This window comes from Dufourea novaeangliae, unplaced genomic scaffold (genome assembly GCF_001272555.1).
Source record: "Dufourea novaeangliae isolate 0120121106 unplaced genomic scaffold, ASM127255v1 scaffold81, whole genome shotgun sequence".
Lineage (NCBI taxonomy): Eukaryota > Metazoa > Arthropoda > Insecta > Hymenoptera > Halictidae > Dufourea > Dufourea novaeangliae.
In genome coordinates, this window is record NW_015373973.1 from 568053 (window position 1) to 584566 (window position 16514).

At 41.9% G+C, this 16514-nt stretch overlaps 2 protein-coding genes across 3 annotated transcripts in view; one reads left to right on the forward strand and one right to left on the reverse strand.

Annotated features, from left to right (window-relative positions):
* Window positions 1-1242: 1242 nt before the first annotated feature.
* On the forward strand, window positions 1243-6099 carry LOC107186838 (glycogen [starch] synthase). Of its 2 annotated transcripts, none has more exons than XM_015574781.1 (12): window positions 1243-1541; window positions 2335-2493; window positions 2573-2757; window positions 3099-3295; window positions 3374-3566; window positions 3667-3929; window positions 4003-4213; window positions 4298-4434; window positions 4518-4650; window positions 4836-5222; window positions 5310-5516; window positions 5586-6099. In XM_015574781.1, exons 2-12 carry the CDS (start codon window positions 2355-2357, stop codon window positions 5616-5618), a joined length of 2085 nt encoding a protein of 694 aa, XP_015430267.1. In that variant the 5' UTR covers window positions 1243-1541; window positions 2335-2354; the 3' UTR covers window positions 5619-6099. The 2 variants fall into 2 exon arrangements, with proteins under 2 accessions (XP_015430267.1, XP_015430268.1); XM_015574782.1 differs by lacking the exon at window positions 1243-1541 and adding an exon at window positions 1811-1867.
* Window positions 6100-8870: 2771 nt separating this feature from the next.
* Window positions 8871-16514, reverse strand: part of LOC107186934 (mitogen-activated protein kinase-binding protein 1) — a 67852-nt gene continuing 60208 nt past the window's right edge. Inside the window, exons 15-23 of the mRNA XM_015574907.1 lie at window positions 16154-16447; window positions 15922-16081; window positions 13424-15854; window positions 11223-11371; window positions 10935-11136; window positions 10745-10871; window positions 10462-10655; window positions 10182-10202; window positions 8871-9370 (exon numbers count right to left, since the gene is read on the reverse strand). Coding sequence (XP_015430393.1) covers window positions 8985-9370; window positions 10182-10202; window positions 10462-10655; window positions 10745-10871; window positions 10935-11136; window positions 11223-11371; window positions 13424-15854; window positions 15922-16081; window positions 16154-16447 — 3964 coding nt within the window. The 3' untranslated portion in view covers window positions 8871-8984. The remainder of the gene's footprint in view (window positions 9371-10181; window positions 10203-10461; window positions 10656-10744; window positions 10872-10934; window positions 11137-11222; window positions 11372-13423; window positions 15855-15921; window positions 16082-16153; window positions 16448-16514) is intronic.

The window sequence follows — 16514 nt, forward strand, 5'->3', positions numbered from 1 at the left end:
AAATGGTTACTGACGCAAGCCATTTCAGTACCGTTCATTGTCCCGTAATCCTCATTTAAAAGACCCCGTGTGGCGATAGTGTGAGGTCATAGAACCCCGGGGGAACATGGAAGAGATCCGTGCGTTGCAAGAGTGGGGTCATAGAACCCCAGTGGCCAAGCGTGAGCGACCCATGCGACGATAGTGTGGGGTCATAGAACCCCCCGGGAATGTAGAAGGGACCCCGTATGGAGAAAGAGAGGGGTCATAGAACCCCCTGAGTTTTGTTCTGCGACCCCACTGTGTTCTACCACGGGGTCTGTTGCGCATGCTCCGGGGGTCCTATGACCCTACCTTCTTACACCCACGGGTCTTTTACGTTTGCTCCGGGGGTTCTATGACCCCACTTTTTTTTACCACACGGGGTTTCTTACGCATGTTCCGGGGGTTCTATGATCCACTACCAAGAAACACAGTTCATCCCACTTGCTATTCTTATACACCTCGTCTATGCCTATGGATTTGTATTTCGTTTGTACAGTTACCATGGAAACAAAGAATAGGAATCTTATCTAAGCTGCATTAATTGGCATGGCAACTAGCTTAATCCAATCTCCTAAGTTTTGATAAACTCCAGTAATCTGCATGGAGTATTGCAGAACCCATGTAATAAATAGTCGATTTCATGCTACATATACATATGTATATTAAATGCTTAATCTCTTATCATTTGAAATTCATGCTACAGTTAACTTTACACTGCCGTATCGTGTTTATTTCACATACATAGCTTTGAATTTATATTTTCATAACGTTTTCAAGCAGTACGCTTGCAATTGTACTTCTTTTATAATTTAAACTTAAACGAATCCTTGCTAACTAGACAACAAGAACCTTTAAATACTCGTATGATGCTTAGGTGTCAGTAACGTGGAGTACTATTCCTGAAAATAAAACACTGTTAACAGTTAAATCGAAAAATATTATGTATTTAGGTATTTGTGTGAATAGCACGTGATTATGTTGTGGTTACAAACTGAAATATGTACTCAAAAGTACTTCCCTACAGATAAGGTCAATGACGGATATTCATCAAATGTTCTATATTTTCATATACAAGTATAATTTATGAATGTAGTATAATTTGTCACCGTATCAATCTATCGATCGACCTTGTTCGAACAAGAAACGCACGTTGCGTAGTAGTAGAATTCGAGTATTCATATGAAAGAGACTTTAGCATTTAGGCAATTGTCGCACGCGCGTGTTAGTCGGAAGAAGTAGCGACGGAGAGGCTGATCACGAGCCAAGAAGTGGTGTGGTAGCCCCGAAGAGATATCTCGTGCCATCTGTTGCGAAAGAAATCTAAGTAATGCGTTTATCAGCGAACAGGGCGAAGATTCGTCTGTCGGGTTCAAAGTAAGCTGAGAAGCCGACTCGAGGCCCCGTCAAGCCCTTGTGACCTTTCGTAGTTTGTGGTGACCTTCAAGCGAGCTTGGCCGTGGAACTCAGTGGAACTTACTCGCTCCGTCCAGGCTAGCGAAACATTATTTCCAGCAAATGTAAGTGAATTTTTCCTGCTTAAAAAAGCCCCTGTATATCTCGCAGTTTCTTTTATATTTCGAGTAAGTTTTTTCTTATCTTTTTTTTCGTGAGCGTCGCGTGGTTCAACGGACCCGGCAAACACTAATAAAAATGGTAATACCTCGCGCTGTCATTGACCTTTGATAAACTTGTAGACGCAACGTGCTTCTTTCGAGAACGATATTTCCTAGTCGAACTTGACTCGAACTCACAGCGGATACTTAGCGCACATCGAATTCTGATCCCATCGATCTTGATCTTGATCTTGAAACGGTGTGTTCACGGTTATCAATATTATTTAAAGGTGAAACAAAACATTTTACGTATTTGCAATTATTGTAACTGTGGCATTTGCTATTCGGAGCTGCGATCATTTAAATAGTCGTGAATTGGATTGATTTTTAAAGTGACCGAATAGTGAATTGAAAATATCGGTAGCTGCACAGACCGGAAACTTCCGATATATAAACGTGAGTTAGGTTCGATGGATGTATCATTGTAACGATAAAGTTTTATAGTATAATTAACGTCGGTCTTTTATTATTAAATTCAACGGATTCAGAAAAACTGTAAGTATATTTTGTAAGTTTAAAACAAGGAGAAGTTATTTAACACAAATTGTAGAGAAGTCAGAATATAAAGTTGTGTACAAAGATCAAATTTTGCGTTTTGGAGTTCATATGAACTCAGGAAAATTCGTGTGTACCTCAAGGCACACTATGGCATCAATGTAAATATTCACTGACTTAAATTTATGTTGTACAAACATAGATTGAAGAGGAGCCAGCAAAATGTCAAGGGAACGAGCATCAAGAAGATTTTATCGTGTAGATAGCAGTAATGACTTGCTTGAATTTATGGATCGTGGATATACTGCACAACATGAGAATCGATGGAATTTTGAAGTTGCATGGGAGGCAGCTAACAAAGGTATACAAAATTCAATAAACTGTGTTTTAACAGAAATAGGAACATTGAAGATCATTATTTTTACTATTGGTGTTTTTAGTTGGTGGTATATATACAGTCATACGTTCCAAGGCCTTTGTCTCAACAGAGGAAATGGGAGATCAATATTGTCTAATAGGTCCCTATAAAGAAACCTGTGCTAGAACAGAAGTTGAGGAAGCAGACTTCCCACGTAATAGTCCATTGCATTTGGCTGTTCAAGTTCTACGCGATCAAGGATTCAAAGTAAGAATACACAGTACTGAATGAGAAATCATTTGTTGATGAAAGTTGAATGCTTATGACAAGGAGATATTAATAGAAAAATACAAACAAATTGTGAATAGATTGTTGAAAACATTAGTTACTTCTGCAGAGGCATGCATCTAGCTGCTAAAATTGTTTATTATGTGCTAAGAATAATGATTTGGCTAAAGCCCAAGTGCAAGGCCAAAATTAATTCAAGGGCAGTTGATCCACTAGGTGAACCATGTAGTTCCTCCTTACTTTATCAGTGTGTTGAAAAATTGCTAAAATATAAGAATAAGTAAAATTTATATTATTTTAAAACAAGAACCCTTATTGAGGTGGTAACAGGGACCTGGCTAGTGGACGGAAATCCGCAAATAATTCTTTTCGACATTGGAAGCGCAGCCTGGAAGTTAGACGAGTATAAACAGGAACTATGGAACACCTGCAACCTTGGTATTCCGCATCTCGATATAGAGGCTAACGACGCAGTTATTCTCGGTTATCTCGTCTGTCAATTTATTTCTGAATTCAGGTGGATACCCCTTTGCACGATATCCAATGCGCTTTTATTTCCTCTGATCACTCGTTAAATATGATTTTCTAATTTTAGAAAAGCCGCTGAGGGGTACTCTGACGTACCACCTCGTGTAGTTGTCCATTGCCACGAATGGCAAGCTGGTGTGGGCTTGATCGCTTTGAGGACCAGGCACGTAGACGTGGCCACAGTTTTCACTACGCATGCTACTCTTCTCGGCAGATATCTTTGCGCGGGAAAGACTGACTTTTATAATAATTTAGATCAGGTATCGTACCGATGTCAGAGATGTCAAATTAAAGTGTAATTTTTGTTTCTGGCTGAACGTTGCTCGGCAGTATCAAATCAAGAATATCCAATTTTTTTAGTTCAATGTCGACGAGGAGGCCGGAAAACGACAAATTTACCATAGATATTGTATGGAACGAGCAGCTTCGCATCTAGCGCACGTGTTTACAACCGTATCAGATATAACTGGCTTCGAGGCCGAACATTTATTGAAACGAAAGCCTGATATAATTACTCCCAACGGACTGAATGTAAAGAAATTTGCCGCGCTGCACGAATTCCAAAACTTGCACGCTATTAGCAAAGAAAAAATACATGAATTTGTTAGGGGTCACTTCTATGGGTACGTATGAGTAACGAGATCTCGGTTGCAGTATTTTTTTAATAGCATTACATCACGTGTGTATGGTTTCTAGTCATTATGACTTCAATCTGGATAAAACTTTGTATTTCTTCATTGCTGGACGTTACGAGTTTGGCAACAAGGGCGCTGACATATTCATCGAAGCTTTGGCTCGATTAAATCATTATTTAAAAACGTCCAGACCCGATATGACGGTAGTTGCTTTCCTTATTTTCCCAGCAAGAACCAATAACTTTAACGTGGAGTCGTTACGAGGTCACGCTGTAAGTTGAATGACTTCGTACTTAGAATTAGATTAGTAGTTAATGCGACGAATCTATAGGAATTATTCCATTTTCTCGCTGAAGGTCACTAAATCCCTAAGAGATACTATCAGCGATATACAACAAAAGATTGGAAAACGTATGTACGAACTGTGCCTGTCTGGTCGTATGCCTGACGCTCAAGACCTCTTACAGAAAGAAGACACTATCAAAATAAAACGGTGGGTAGCGTGCATGTAACGAACAACTGCAATGTCAATCGGAATCCAACAAGTAGTAATTGGTTTTGTCGTTTTTCGCACAGGTGTTTATATGCTTTGCAAAGAAATGGTTTGCCACCAGTTACCACGCACAATGTTGTAGATGATTGGAATGATCCGGTACTGAATGCTATCAGAAGATGCAATATGTTTAATACTATTAACGATCGAGTTAAGGTAATATGACACATTATTATTATTATTATTATTCAGATCCACGCGTCAGACACGATGAGTGTCCGATTAAATTCTTGCTCCGAATTGCAGATAGTATTTCATCCAGAATTTCTCTCATCCACAAATCACAGATCCACGCGTCAGACACGATGAGTGTTCGATTAAATTCTTGCTCCGAATTGCAGATAGTATTTCATCCAGAATTTCTCTCATCCACAAATCCATTATTCGGTCTGGATTACGAAGAGTTTGTCAGAGGATGTCATTTAGGAGTGTTCCCGTCCTATTACGAACCTTGGGGCTACACACCTGCAGAATGTACTGTTATGGGTATCCCCAGCATCACCACCAATCTGTCCGGTTTCGGTTGCTTCATGCAAGAGCACATAGCCGATCCAATGAGTTACGGTATTTACATCGTTGATAGGCGATTCATTGGTCTAGAAAATACTGTCCAACAACTGGCGCAGTACATGTTCGATTTTGCTCGACTTAGTCGTCGACAGCGCATCATTCAAAGAAACCGTACGGAACGTCTTAGCGATCTTCTCGACTGGAGAAATCTTGGCATTGTAAGTGATTCAGCATCATTTTCTTCGATCACATTTCCTACCTTACCCCATCTAATCTCTTTGTTTATATCGCGATGATACTTGCAGTATTATCGCCAAGCCAGAATAAAGGCTTTAATGACCGTCTATCCAGAATTGGCGTCAGAATACGCCGAGGGTGGAGTAGGTCGTTTCAGTTATCCCAGACCAATCAGTGAACCACCATCGCCTTCTTCGTCAAGACACACTACTCCGGCTGCTTCGGTTCACGGATCCGATGACGAAGACGAAGACGAAGTTGACGAAGAAAAAGAGGTTTGCGAAAGGCTTCTTTGCTTCGCCACATTCAACGAATTTCTATAATTAAAATATTTTTATTTACAGCTAGAGGAACTCCGCCAATCGAACGGCAGATAAAAGGTGTTAAACACATTGAAGAACTGGAGTACGACGAATAATTTATGTATGCTAGATGAGTGCGTGGAGACTTTGCAACAGTAGTGCCAAAAATCTCAGCAATGTGGTCCTCCGTGAAGAGTTAACCAACAGCTTATTCATCACATTTTTTATTGTATCAGTAGCACATCGTATTATTCTCAGTTAGTTCCACACCATGCATCGATCATGACAAACGACAGTATATAGAACAGTATTTACACGACACAGAAAATTATTACGAACAACAGTCTTCCACGAATGAAACTTGCGCGTATAAATGTTCCATGAATCAAGTGATGTTGTATGTTGAAAACTATATTTCATGTTATGCATATACATATATGTAGTGAGCGGAATGTGTTCCTATTGCATAGAGAACGGTTATATTTTTATGAAAATTAGCCCGCGAATGAGAATTTCGTAACATTTTTAGTTATCGAATCACTTTGATGATGCGTTGTTTTCTGAAAATAAAACTTTTTAATATATGAGTATATATTTTAATTCGAACATTTGTTCTATAAAGAAAAAGAAAACTAACGTTTCGACTTCGTTTCAACTTCAGCTTGTACGAATTATTATATTATTAATCGTTAACATAATATACAAAACAAAGTGCTAAAAACTTACACAATTCTTTTACGGCAAAATTATTACATTTGGCGTTCACGATTACCAAATATGTCTTGCTTCCTGCGTGATTCGAAATAAATATGTACACAATTAAGTAAACGAGTAACACATTACATAACAATACGCCTTAATACAACAAGTACAACAATATACAAAGCCACTAATAATCTTTGCGACCGGTTAAAAGTATCTTATTAATGTCTTTGATGATTATTACGTTGAGAGAGATAGAGGGAAGGATGGGGGGGGGGGGGGGGCAGAGAAGATTTATACGCTAACGATGATGACGATGATAATGATGATGATGATGATGATGATGATCACGACAATGATGATACGTTACAAAAATGCTGACATCGAATACAAAATATTCTAGTCTCTAGAGTATGTAATGATATATTAAACGCGATCAACACCTTCACCGTCGAAGCCATAGGTCGGCCTCGATTTCGGGAGACGGTTGTTTGAACCGATAAGGAGTAACGGTATCAGTTGTCATGCCGTATTTGTAAGCTTTTAATACCAGATTCGGTAAATGATACTTTTGATAATAATCAAATTAATCTCTATTAAGCGAGAACGCGATTACGATCGTTTCGACGTTATTTATTGCTTTGATGATTGGAAAAAAAAAGCGAGAGGATGGGCACAAGCGACAAAGGTGTTGATCCGTATCATTCGGGAGTAAAGTCACCTCCGTAAAAAATTATCTGCGCACTAGAGAGGGTTACACGATTAGGGAGATGTACGGAAAACCACAGACGCTTTTGATCGAATCGTTAAAAAAAAAAAAGAAAAGAGAAGTGATCCTCGCGAAGGAATACTATATTATGATTAGTCGCCAGGTCGCTTTTATCCGGTGCAACTCTATGAATTATGTAATCGACGTGAACCAACTTTCCGGTCGTGGATTCGCACGTACGAGAGACTAAAGATATGTTACAGGTTTATCAACAAAGATTAACGATACGCTGAAGAAGCAATGAAAAAACGTCTCTCGCGGAGGGAGTACATGAAAACGATTATGAATCGTTATAAACCTAAATGGCACGTTTTATACATTACATACAATCCGAAGTAACTCTACAGAGAGAGAGGATGACAGGAAAGTAACTATGGTATGTGTTTAATGGGAGGGAGCGAGAAACGAATCGCGCCTGTCGCGATTTACGTTAGAATTCGTTAATAATAATACGTGTTCGTAATACTTTGATTCCTCGATGCTAGTCCTTCCTTTGAAATATCTATCAAGCCCGAAGTACTTCACCTTCGAACTCGGCACAACGATTCAACGAAAGTTTTACGACGCTTTGGAACTTTGTTTTTTCTCCTTCGTCTCTTGACATTATTCATGGTGTAAAAATATTTGTAATCCCTATGACAAAATATGCGATCGTTATGTAGCACAGCTTCTGAGTTGAGTATCGATTTCGACTCAAATCAATCCGTCCAAGAAAACTTAATTCCTCGCACCTATTGTTCATCAATCCATAGAGGTTTTAGTGTTTTTAGTTCAATGGTCAGGAATTATACTCTACCAGATGGTTCTGCGAAGTAAAATTAGTAGGTGACAATATTTGTGTTTCGTACATTGATTTGAAAATATAAAATCACACGTTTGAATTCTACACGCGACGCACCGAATAGGTCTACGAAGCCTTCTTTTTCTCTTTCCTTCGCCTAAATGCGTCGACTAATTTTGGCTAGATAGAGTGTTCTATATCTTTCGTAGTGGCAATTTTACACCGCTTGCTGTTTACTTTAATTACAGTTTCGCCGTGTAGAAGCTTTTTAAACATCGGGGAAGGTAGGTACGCTTCTTTTAGACCGTAGGTACAGACAGCCTTTGGTTACACAACGAGAAGACTAATATTATGATATAATGTCGCGCAATAGTCGATATATATATATATATAATATATACTCGTTTGAAAACTAGTCTAAGAGTCTTTAGTTAATTGGCATTTCACGGCATATGGCCTCAAGATACGAGAGAGTTTCACGTTGCTGGTTTTCCATTTGTTATTGTTCAATGGTGCAACTTAGCTTGAAACACGGTATTCGAACCGAATTATTGCAAATTAGCCCGTCTGGATTTTCGCGAATCTCGCGGACTTCTTTGCACGAAACTGCTGATAAATATTCGCTAACTTTGGCTACAGACACCGTCCAGTACACGCACATACGACATTCACGACTACCCACTTAAATTCTCGTTCCTCCGCTGTTTTCGGAGCTTCCAAGCGGAAAATCGTTCACCAGCAACTGGATTAAACGTAAAACGCATGCTTGTCTTTTTAATCGGAAACTGAAAGATCTCTTGTTCAACAGAACCAAAAATATATCACCCTCTTAACGTTAACGTTCGATTAAACTCAAACTTCGAAGTTTCGATTTTGATATCGACTCTGTGGATGTGTGGGAACCATCTGTTTCCTCCAGTTGCTTCACACTCTTCGATAATCTTCGTGTTAAAATTCATCGCGCGACTCTATCTCTCTTCGTCTTGCGTGATCGCGAATCGCGTCTAAACTCAGGGACACTGAAAGAGGTTCGAGATACAGTAATCAGAGAGAATAGGATTTTGGTAGAGTGAGGGGGGGGGGGGGAATGCAAAGTGTTAGAGGCGTAGGAATCGACGGAATCTCGACGACATCGCGGCTGGACGTTCTGATCGTTCTTCTCCACGGAGAACTGGCAGATGGACGGATTTTACGTATGGCTCGACTGCGTTCCCCCCATCCTCTGCTGCATCATGGTCAGCAGCAATTCGGAGTACTGTTGCATCATGTTGACCACCTTACCCTGATCCTGTCCGGCGAGCAGCTCCTGAAACGTGGCGGTTGCCTCGTTCACGACCACGCTGTCGCTGCCTGTCGCTGACGATCCGTCGGCGTTTCCCTGTCCACCGGCTACCACCAATCGCAAAGTGCGCATGGTCTCGTTAACGGAAGATTGGAGGCCGCGCAGCATCGTGTCCCTGTCGATGCTAGCACCCTCGTCCTCCTTGTCTATCGTTAAACGTTTATACAGCTGCACCACATTGTCCGCCGTTCGCGTCAGGTCATCCGCGATCGTGTTACACAGCTGCGTCGACACTGCGAAAAGCACACGTTTCTCAGTTTTTGGAAACCAGACGATTTTACGCAACGTCATCAACGCGTTGTCGAGTGCCGTAACGACGTGCTTCGATCGAAGGAAATTTTTCTACATCGAACTTTAGTTCTCGACAACGTGTCGCAGGCGTTATCGGACGCAAGACGGTCCGAGGAACAGTAGCATCCGTTCCGAAACAGAAGAATCGATAAGATGAGATCGTGCAGCGTGCAGGTTACATCGACTCTAAAATCCGTAATGAGACCATGCTATTGCGATTGTGACCTAAAGACTTGGGTAGTATATCCTAACCTGTCGATGAAGGATCTATTCTGGGGGTCTATGCGATGATCTAAGTATCGTGTTTTAATTGTTTCTCGTGACACTTCCTTTTGCCGTCGACATGATAAATAGCTTTGAATTTTCGTAAAAGTTTTATATACATTATTTACAGATTGGTCAATGAACCAAATCCAAGAAGCGAGAGAAAGTATTCTAGATGAGTAATTCTTGAAACTGATGAAAACGTACAAAGCGGGGAGGGGAAACATCGACGATACGACGATAATGTAACGTTCGATATTTTAATGACACTATTGTATCTCCCTCGAAAATTCTGAATGCGAGGGGTGTAGCGTGTTTTATGTACAGCGATCTACAGACTAGACTCTAGTCTGTACTAAATCTCGCGACTGATTCTGTTTGAATGTTTGTTTCATTTGGTCATAGCATGATCACTTACAAATTTTTTAATACACTCAAAGACTTATTATTTTCACAGGACAGCATTCTCAATAGGCGTCTTTAGTTTACCTAATGTATTATCCGTGCCTACTGCAAGAGTAAAATGTTTATTAGATGACGGTCTTTCACAGATCGACGAAACAAAAGAAAAATTAATCGATCAAGGATCAAGAGAAATATCTCAAGCAAAATTTTCTTTGTACCACTTTCGGATATTGTAATGATTAGTGGTTGATAGTTGCAATCTTGCATGCTTACACTTTGATGATCGTGAAACGTGATAAATAAATAAATAAATAAATAAATAAATAAAACAAATGGAATAGTAAAGAATGAAAAGGATAGTTACATTCGGCACTGGCTACATCGATGGCACGATCAGTATCTTTGACTGGTAGCTCTTGTGGGCTGGGATCCAGTTGACTCCGATTGGCCGTCGATAGCCTATTCGTGCTCTGTCCTATCGAGTTACTTCCGTTACGGCCGTTAGCGATTACAGTCGTTGATCCTGATCTCCTCACCGTCGTAGTAGGTAAACTTAGACTGGAAATTCACGAGTGTAGTGTAATAAATTTCGTCGCAATTATTAAAAGAAAATCACTCGGAAATATAATCAAAATTTCGTAACTTACTTTGTACCAGAATGATCGATACTGATGCTTCGAGGTCTCGGAGGAAGAGCCGGCTTTCCTCCGTTCCCATTCGAGGATGTATCTTCCGAACTCGAATCTTCTTGGTTACCCACTTGACTTAGATTTACTGAAAAGGATCGAAGGAAGAATGAATAGAATGAAATACGGTCACCTTAATGCGAGGACTCACCACTCGAATACGCTCCCTGCATGCCTCTTCTCCTGAGAACCGACGGTAAATTGCTGTTAGAAGAGGAGCCGGTCTTTATCTGATGATTGATTTTATTCTGCGAACTGATCGTCGGTCTCATCAAACCGCTGATCCTGTTATTCGCAATTTGGTTGTTCCATCCCCTTCCGGTTCCAGCTCCAACGTCCGACTCGGAATCGCTCTGCAAAACCGTCGATCACAGACTCAGTAAACTCTCGATTCTCGACCGTGTCGTGTAAGAAAAAACGACTGGCAAAGGACTCGTACCTGATTCAAAACACCGACGCTACTGCTCCTGGTTATATGAGAAGAATGATTCTTCGTCGAACCGTGCCGAGACTGATTTCCGCTGTTCGTGTTTCCTAGCCCGCTTCGCGCCGTAGCGTTTGCGTTCTTATTACCTACTTTTCCTGAAACTATGAGTGATCGTTAGCGAAAATTCCGGGTAATTCATGAATGCCAATTAAAAGATGAAATTTCGATTGAATGGATTTCTAAGAAAAGTGTTCCGTTACACATAATATTCGATGCATTGAAAATACTAAACGATGCTTGCAATACATGTGAAAAAGAAGATGATGAAACACCGAATGATTATTGGATACTTTTTAAAATCGATTAGACATATTACGCTCGGCGAGGGCCGTTCCAAAATGTACATTAACGCGACTTTCGGTGTTCATTGCACACTATACACTTGTAAAACTTTTCTATGCGAGATGGAAAAGTTAGCAAACGATGTTTGGTATTGGAAAGACCCTGTGAATCGTGGTACACAATTAAAGGGTACCTTGTATCGGGCCATGCAGTAACCTATTTGGCGGGCTGACGGAAAGATCACTCAGCGAGCAGGCACGTCGCATGCCACCCCCCTCTTCTTCGCTGTCAAAAACTTTTGACGAGATTCGCCCCCCACTACTGGCAACTGTCGACAACAACACGCACACACATGCACTATGCTACATATTGTTTTCTCATATTTTGGGTTAATTTTTTGTTTCACGATATCCGTGTCTTTTCTTTCTTAGTAACTTACCTCGGTCTGGCCGTTCTTTTTTTTCGTTGATGGCATGACCGTTAAATTTTAGATAACAGGATTAAAAACAAATAAAATTCAATTGTACTGTATGTCTGGTATGAATATTTGTCTCGACTGTGTTGGTATGAATCGTGAGCTATAAGTTGGCAGATTTCGAATAGCGCAAAAGTAAAGTGTGGGCTCTGTTGTCTTTCGTGCGTATTGCCACAAAGCAATATGGATGAAATAAAAAATTATCGCATATTTCATTTCTTTAGTTGATAAATAGATTTTGGACAGCTCTACACGAAAGTTAGCGATGTTGAGCGGTTTTAAGTTCAGACACGCTTTCTTATATGATTTCGTGATTTATCAAGACAGTCGAGTCATCGCTAACTGTAGCGTTCTTGTAAACAATTAAAAACGATTAATATGTAGATCAAGTGCTTGAAAGTTGTATATATGAAATCAAGGCCAAGTTGATCAGACTTTCTTTACGGTATTTAAAACGCAATGTACACCTTCGACTATGCTAATTGTTCAACAAATTCCGCGTATATCCTCGAGTAAATGAGTCTGATCAACTTCGACCATAGATTTCGTTAACAAAGTGGAATGCAAAAGGGCGGATGAAACCAGGAAGCAGAAGGAAGCAGGAATAAACTACATCGTTAAGGACAAAACATGCTGCGTCGATCGCGCGTCATGCTAAAAGAAAAATAACTGAGTATTCATAAAGCGGTATATATATATATATACCCATCTTTATGAATACAAGCATTCAAACTGAAAAGTACATGATCGCTGCCGTCTCGAAATAAAATGATCAACTAATAACGTCTTAAATAAACGGTAATAAATATATATACATACAATGATCCCTAACATCCATGAAGATGATACATGGTAACGCATTCACATTGAAGATACGATAATAAATATAAACGAAAATACTTGTTATCTCGTGAGTCGTGCTTTAAAAGTGTTGTACCGGGACACGTTATCCGAATCGTATAATCACAAACTCAGACAGTCTAGGAGTATTTATAGATCCAGCGGTATTTAAACGCTCTAATAAAATGTTATACTTCACAGATTTTACGATAGAAAGTTTGAAATTTTCACCGTTTCAGACTGGCATCGTAACTAGTTTTCGTGTAACAAAATCATGAAAATAGTATTAATACTATAGAGCGCTAGCCGAGTGATTTCAGTGCGCGATATGGACGTACTACCGACAAACCTATACGCCGCGTTCGACTATCTGAGAATGTTTCGTACGAGAAGACTTCCCGTTGCAAGACTCTCATGGTCGAAGATCAAGCAGCGAAAAAAAAAAAAAAAAAAACGTCGTGATACTCTGTTTCCCGACATCGAGATGCGAGACACCACTACACGATAAACCAAAATATAAGACAATGCCGTTCGAGACTCTTCGAGCTTCTAATACCTGCGTAAAGATGCTTGGATGGTAGTATAACTTGATTAATAGTCGGCAAAGTTTTGGTCCATTTCATGTGACTATGACATCTGGAGGCCGGCGGCCACATCCTCTTTGGCGAATTGGTGCAGCTCGATGCCGACGTCGAGGATCCGCTTTCCATCATGGACTTATCCATTGCAGACGTGTCCGCGCAATCGCTATCTTCTCCTCCCGAATGGAATCTTATGTCGCGCTTCATCGTGAACCTACTGTCCCGCTCGGCTTCCAGTTTAGCGAAATTTTCGCTCGCCTGCTGGCAATGCGTCATCCTCAGGCATTTCTCTTTCATAATGTACTGTTCCCTCCTGACCAAGTTCTCAAACTCTCTGGAAAGCAACTTTACGGTTCCCTCGATCGCTCTGCTAATTCTAAGATCCACGTCCAAATTATCGATTCGTTCGTCGGTCGATTGTAAATTTGTGGCAGTCTGCATTCCACCGACCGGCTGCAAGTCGCAGGACACGCCGCCAGGTTCCAACGAGTCGTACGTCTCTTGCGTGTCCTTTGTCGGGATCTGATTTTCGAAGCAGCAAACATGGGAGCCGTCCCTCTGCTCCCCTCCTATGTCGCAGCCTCGACGAGACGACTCGTTTGGATCGAAACCATAGTTGTCCATTGGACCACCGGCGTCGTAGGCCATGCTTTTGTCGGAGGAGCGACGATTCTGCAAGCTGTAGAACTTGGTCTTCGAGTCTGTGTCGTCGTTGAACTGTAACGAATAACCCGGCGATTGTAGAAATTGCTCGATTCTCTTCGAATTCTCGAGACTCTCCACTGCTTCGGACTTCCCGTCAGTGTCGTCTCGTATCGGGCGATCCTCCGCGCGTAACTTGCTTCCGTAGTCATCGGATTCTGATTTTGCACGGGAAGACTGAGAAGGTGTGTCCACGTTGTACTTGTTCCAGGCGGGACGAGCCCTGTTTCGCATGCTCTGCGTGCGAGCAGAGTTTCGTTTCGGTTTCGGTGGCTTGTGAGCCACGAAATCGTTCAGAATCAGCATCGAGCGGGGCTCCTTTGGCACCTTCAGGCTGTTACTTCTCGGCATCGTGTCCGATTTTGTTCCTATTTGCATCTCGACGTTCGCGTCGTTTTGATCGTTGAAATTGAATTCGTAATAGATGCAGGTTGCCGGCTGCGCGCTCTCTTCGGAATAATTGTTCTCATTCTTTGCTTTGCTTATCCTCGTGTCCTGAAGAGATTTAGACCTAAACACCGCCCGACAAGTCGTCGCGTCGTTCGCGACATTTTGAGTATCGTTCGAGGGCTCTACGACGTTATTGGGATTGCCGCTGTACGTTTCCGAATTCTGTCTCTTTCGTCTGTAGTGCGAGTCGAACAACATCTCGAGGGGCGCGGATTTCACGAGAGAGTCGGAATCGTCGGTCAACACGCTTTCGGTACTTCGATGATCCATATTCTCCTGCAACGGGAACATCTGTAAGTCGGACTCGTCGGTCAGAATGCTCTCCTGACTTCGACCGGCCTGCATTTTTCGACGGGAAAGGAAGAAGCTCGCGCTCGAGTGTCGATCGTTGTCGTAGTGGCTGTAATCGAGAATCTCGGCGCTTCCTTTTGAAAACGACTCGACCGAAGCGTCCGACAGTATGCTCTCCTGAGAGCCGGTAAGCACGCGTTTCGGGAAAGTTTGATAACTCGTCGAGTAAGCTCTGTGACCGTCCTGCTGACTGTCGACGTGAAAGTTTATCTGATAGTCGCTAACGCATCGTCGGGGTGGATTCTTGAAGTCTCCCTCCAAGGAGTCGTCGCTGAAGTTTCCATTCCCCTCGTCTCCGTCGTCCAACGCGTCGTTCAGGGTCTCGATGTTCCGCTCGTTCATCGCGGGCAAGCTTTCGAACGATTTCGCTATATTCTCCATGTCCTCCTCGTTGTCGTTCAGGCCGATAAAGTAACTGCAGGATCTTCGTTTCTGCGCGAATCTCGCGAACCGACTGACGTTCTTTTTGCACTGTTCCTTGAGGAGCTTGAGCTCCTCGCACACGGGCGACTCGGGTAACGATTGATTCGGCTTATTCAGCGATAGCTTATACTTTTCAGTTTTTTTTAGGGTCAACGTTAACGGACGACTAAGCGACGGTCTCGTCTTGTCACTTATACACGACGTAGTCTGGCTTTTGGACAAGCAGTTGTCGGAGATTGGAATGTTTAGCTTAGGTATCGCATTCCCCACACCCGACACTTTGTTAATTAGTTGAGGTTTTAACGGAGGCTTTGGGTTCGGTATTGGTTTGCAAGGGTTAATCGGTTTCGAGTATTGGGTCCGTTGACCGGATTTGTTGTTACCTGTGCTCAGCCTGTTCGAACGATGATGCTTCTCCGGTATATGGCTGCTCAAGTCCGATATGCTTTGGCTGGTTTTTAGCGACGACTTGTAGCCGACCTGGAATGCAAGGCACACTTATGCTCTGCTCGGGACTCAAAATCATCGTTGCGAGTACGAAACTTACGCTTTGTAATTTTCTCCTGGTTTCCTCTATTCTCCTCTGCAATTCCTCTCGTTTCTTCACGACGTCCGCATCTCCCCTCGCCTGTTTCGTTGCGTTCACAACGGCCTGATTGCGAACCTTCTTGTTGCTAGTCAGATCGACGCCGCCGCCTCCACTGAGTCTACAAAAGTGCGTGAACCGTAGGATCAACACGAAGTGAAACCTTGGTACAATTAAAACGATTGGTAATTACCTTCCATGAAACTGAGAACTGATGCTAGTTGTTTTAGGACTTCTATTGGTGGGCTCTTCGGCCCCACTGAGAGATTCGAAAGCGTTCTTGAGATACTTTTCGCGATGGCTCTGCTTTGCCAGCTGGTCGAAACCTTCCGAGCTGGCTTCCGATAATATGGACAAGGGATTTCTTTCAGCGCTAGGTGTCGAAGCTCCACCTTCGGAATCCGAATCGTCCTGACTGCCGGATGCGGTCAACTCGCTAGTTCGACCGCTCTCTCCGTTTCTAGGTTTCTTTTGTCGCCTTTGAGATCTACGAAGTAAACGTTGAACAACTACGCCTATAGATATCTATTATTACGTGAAATTCGAGTAATCGA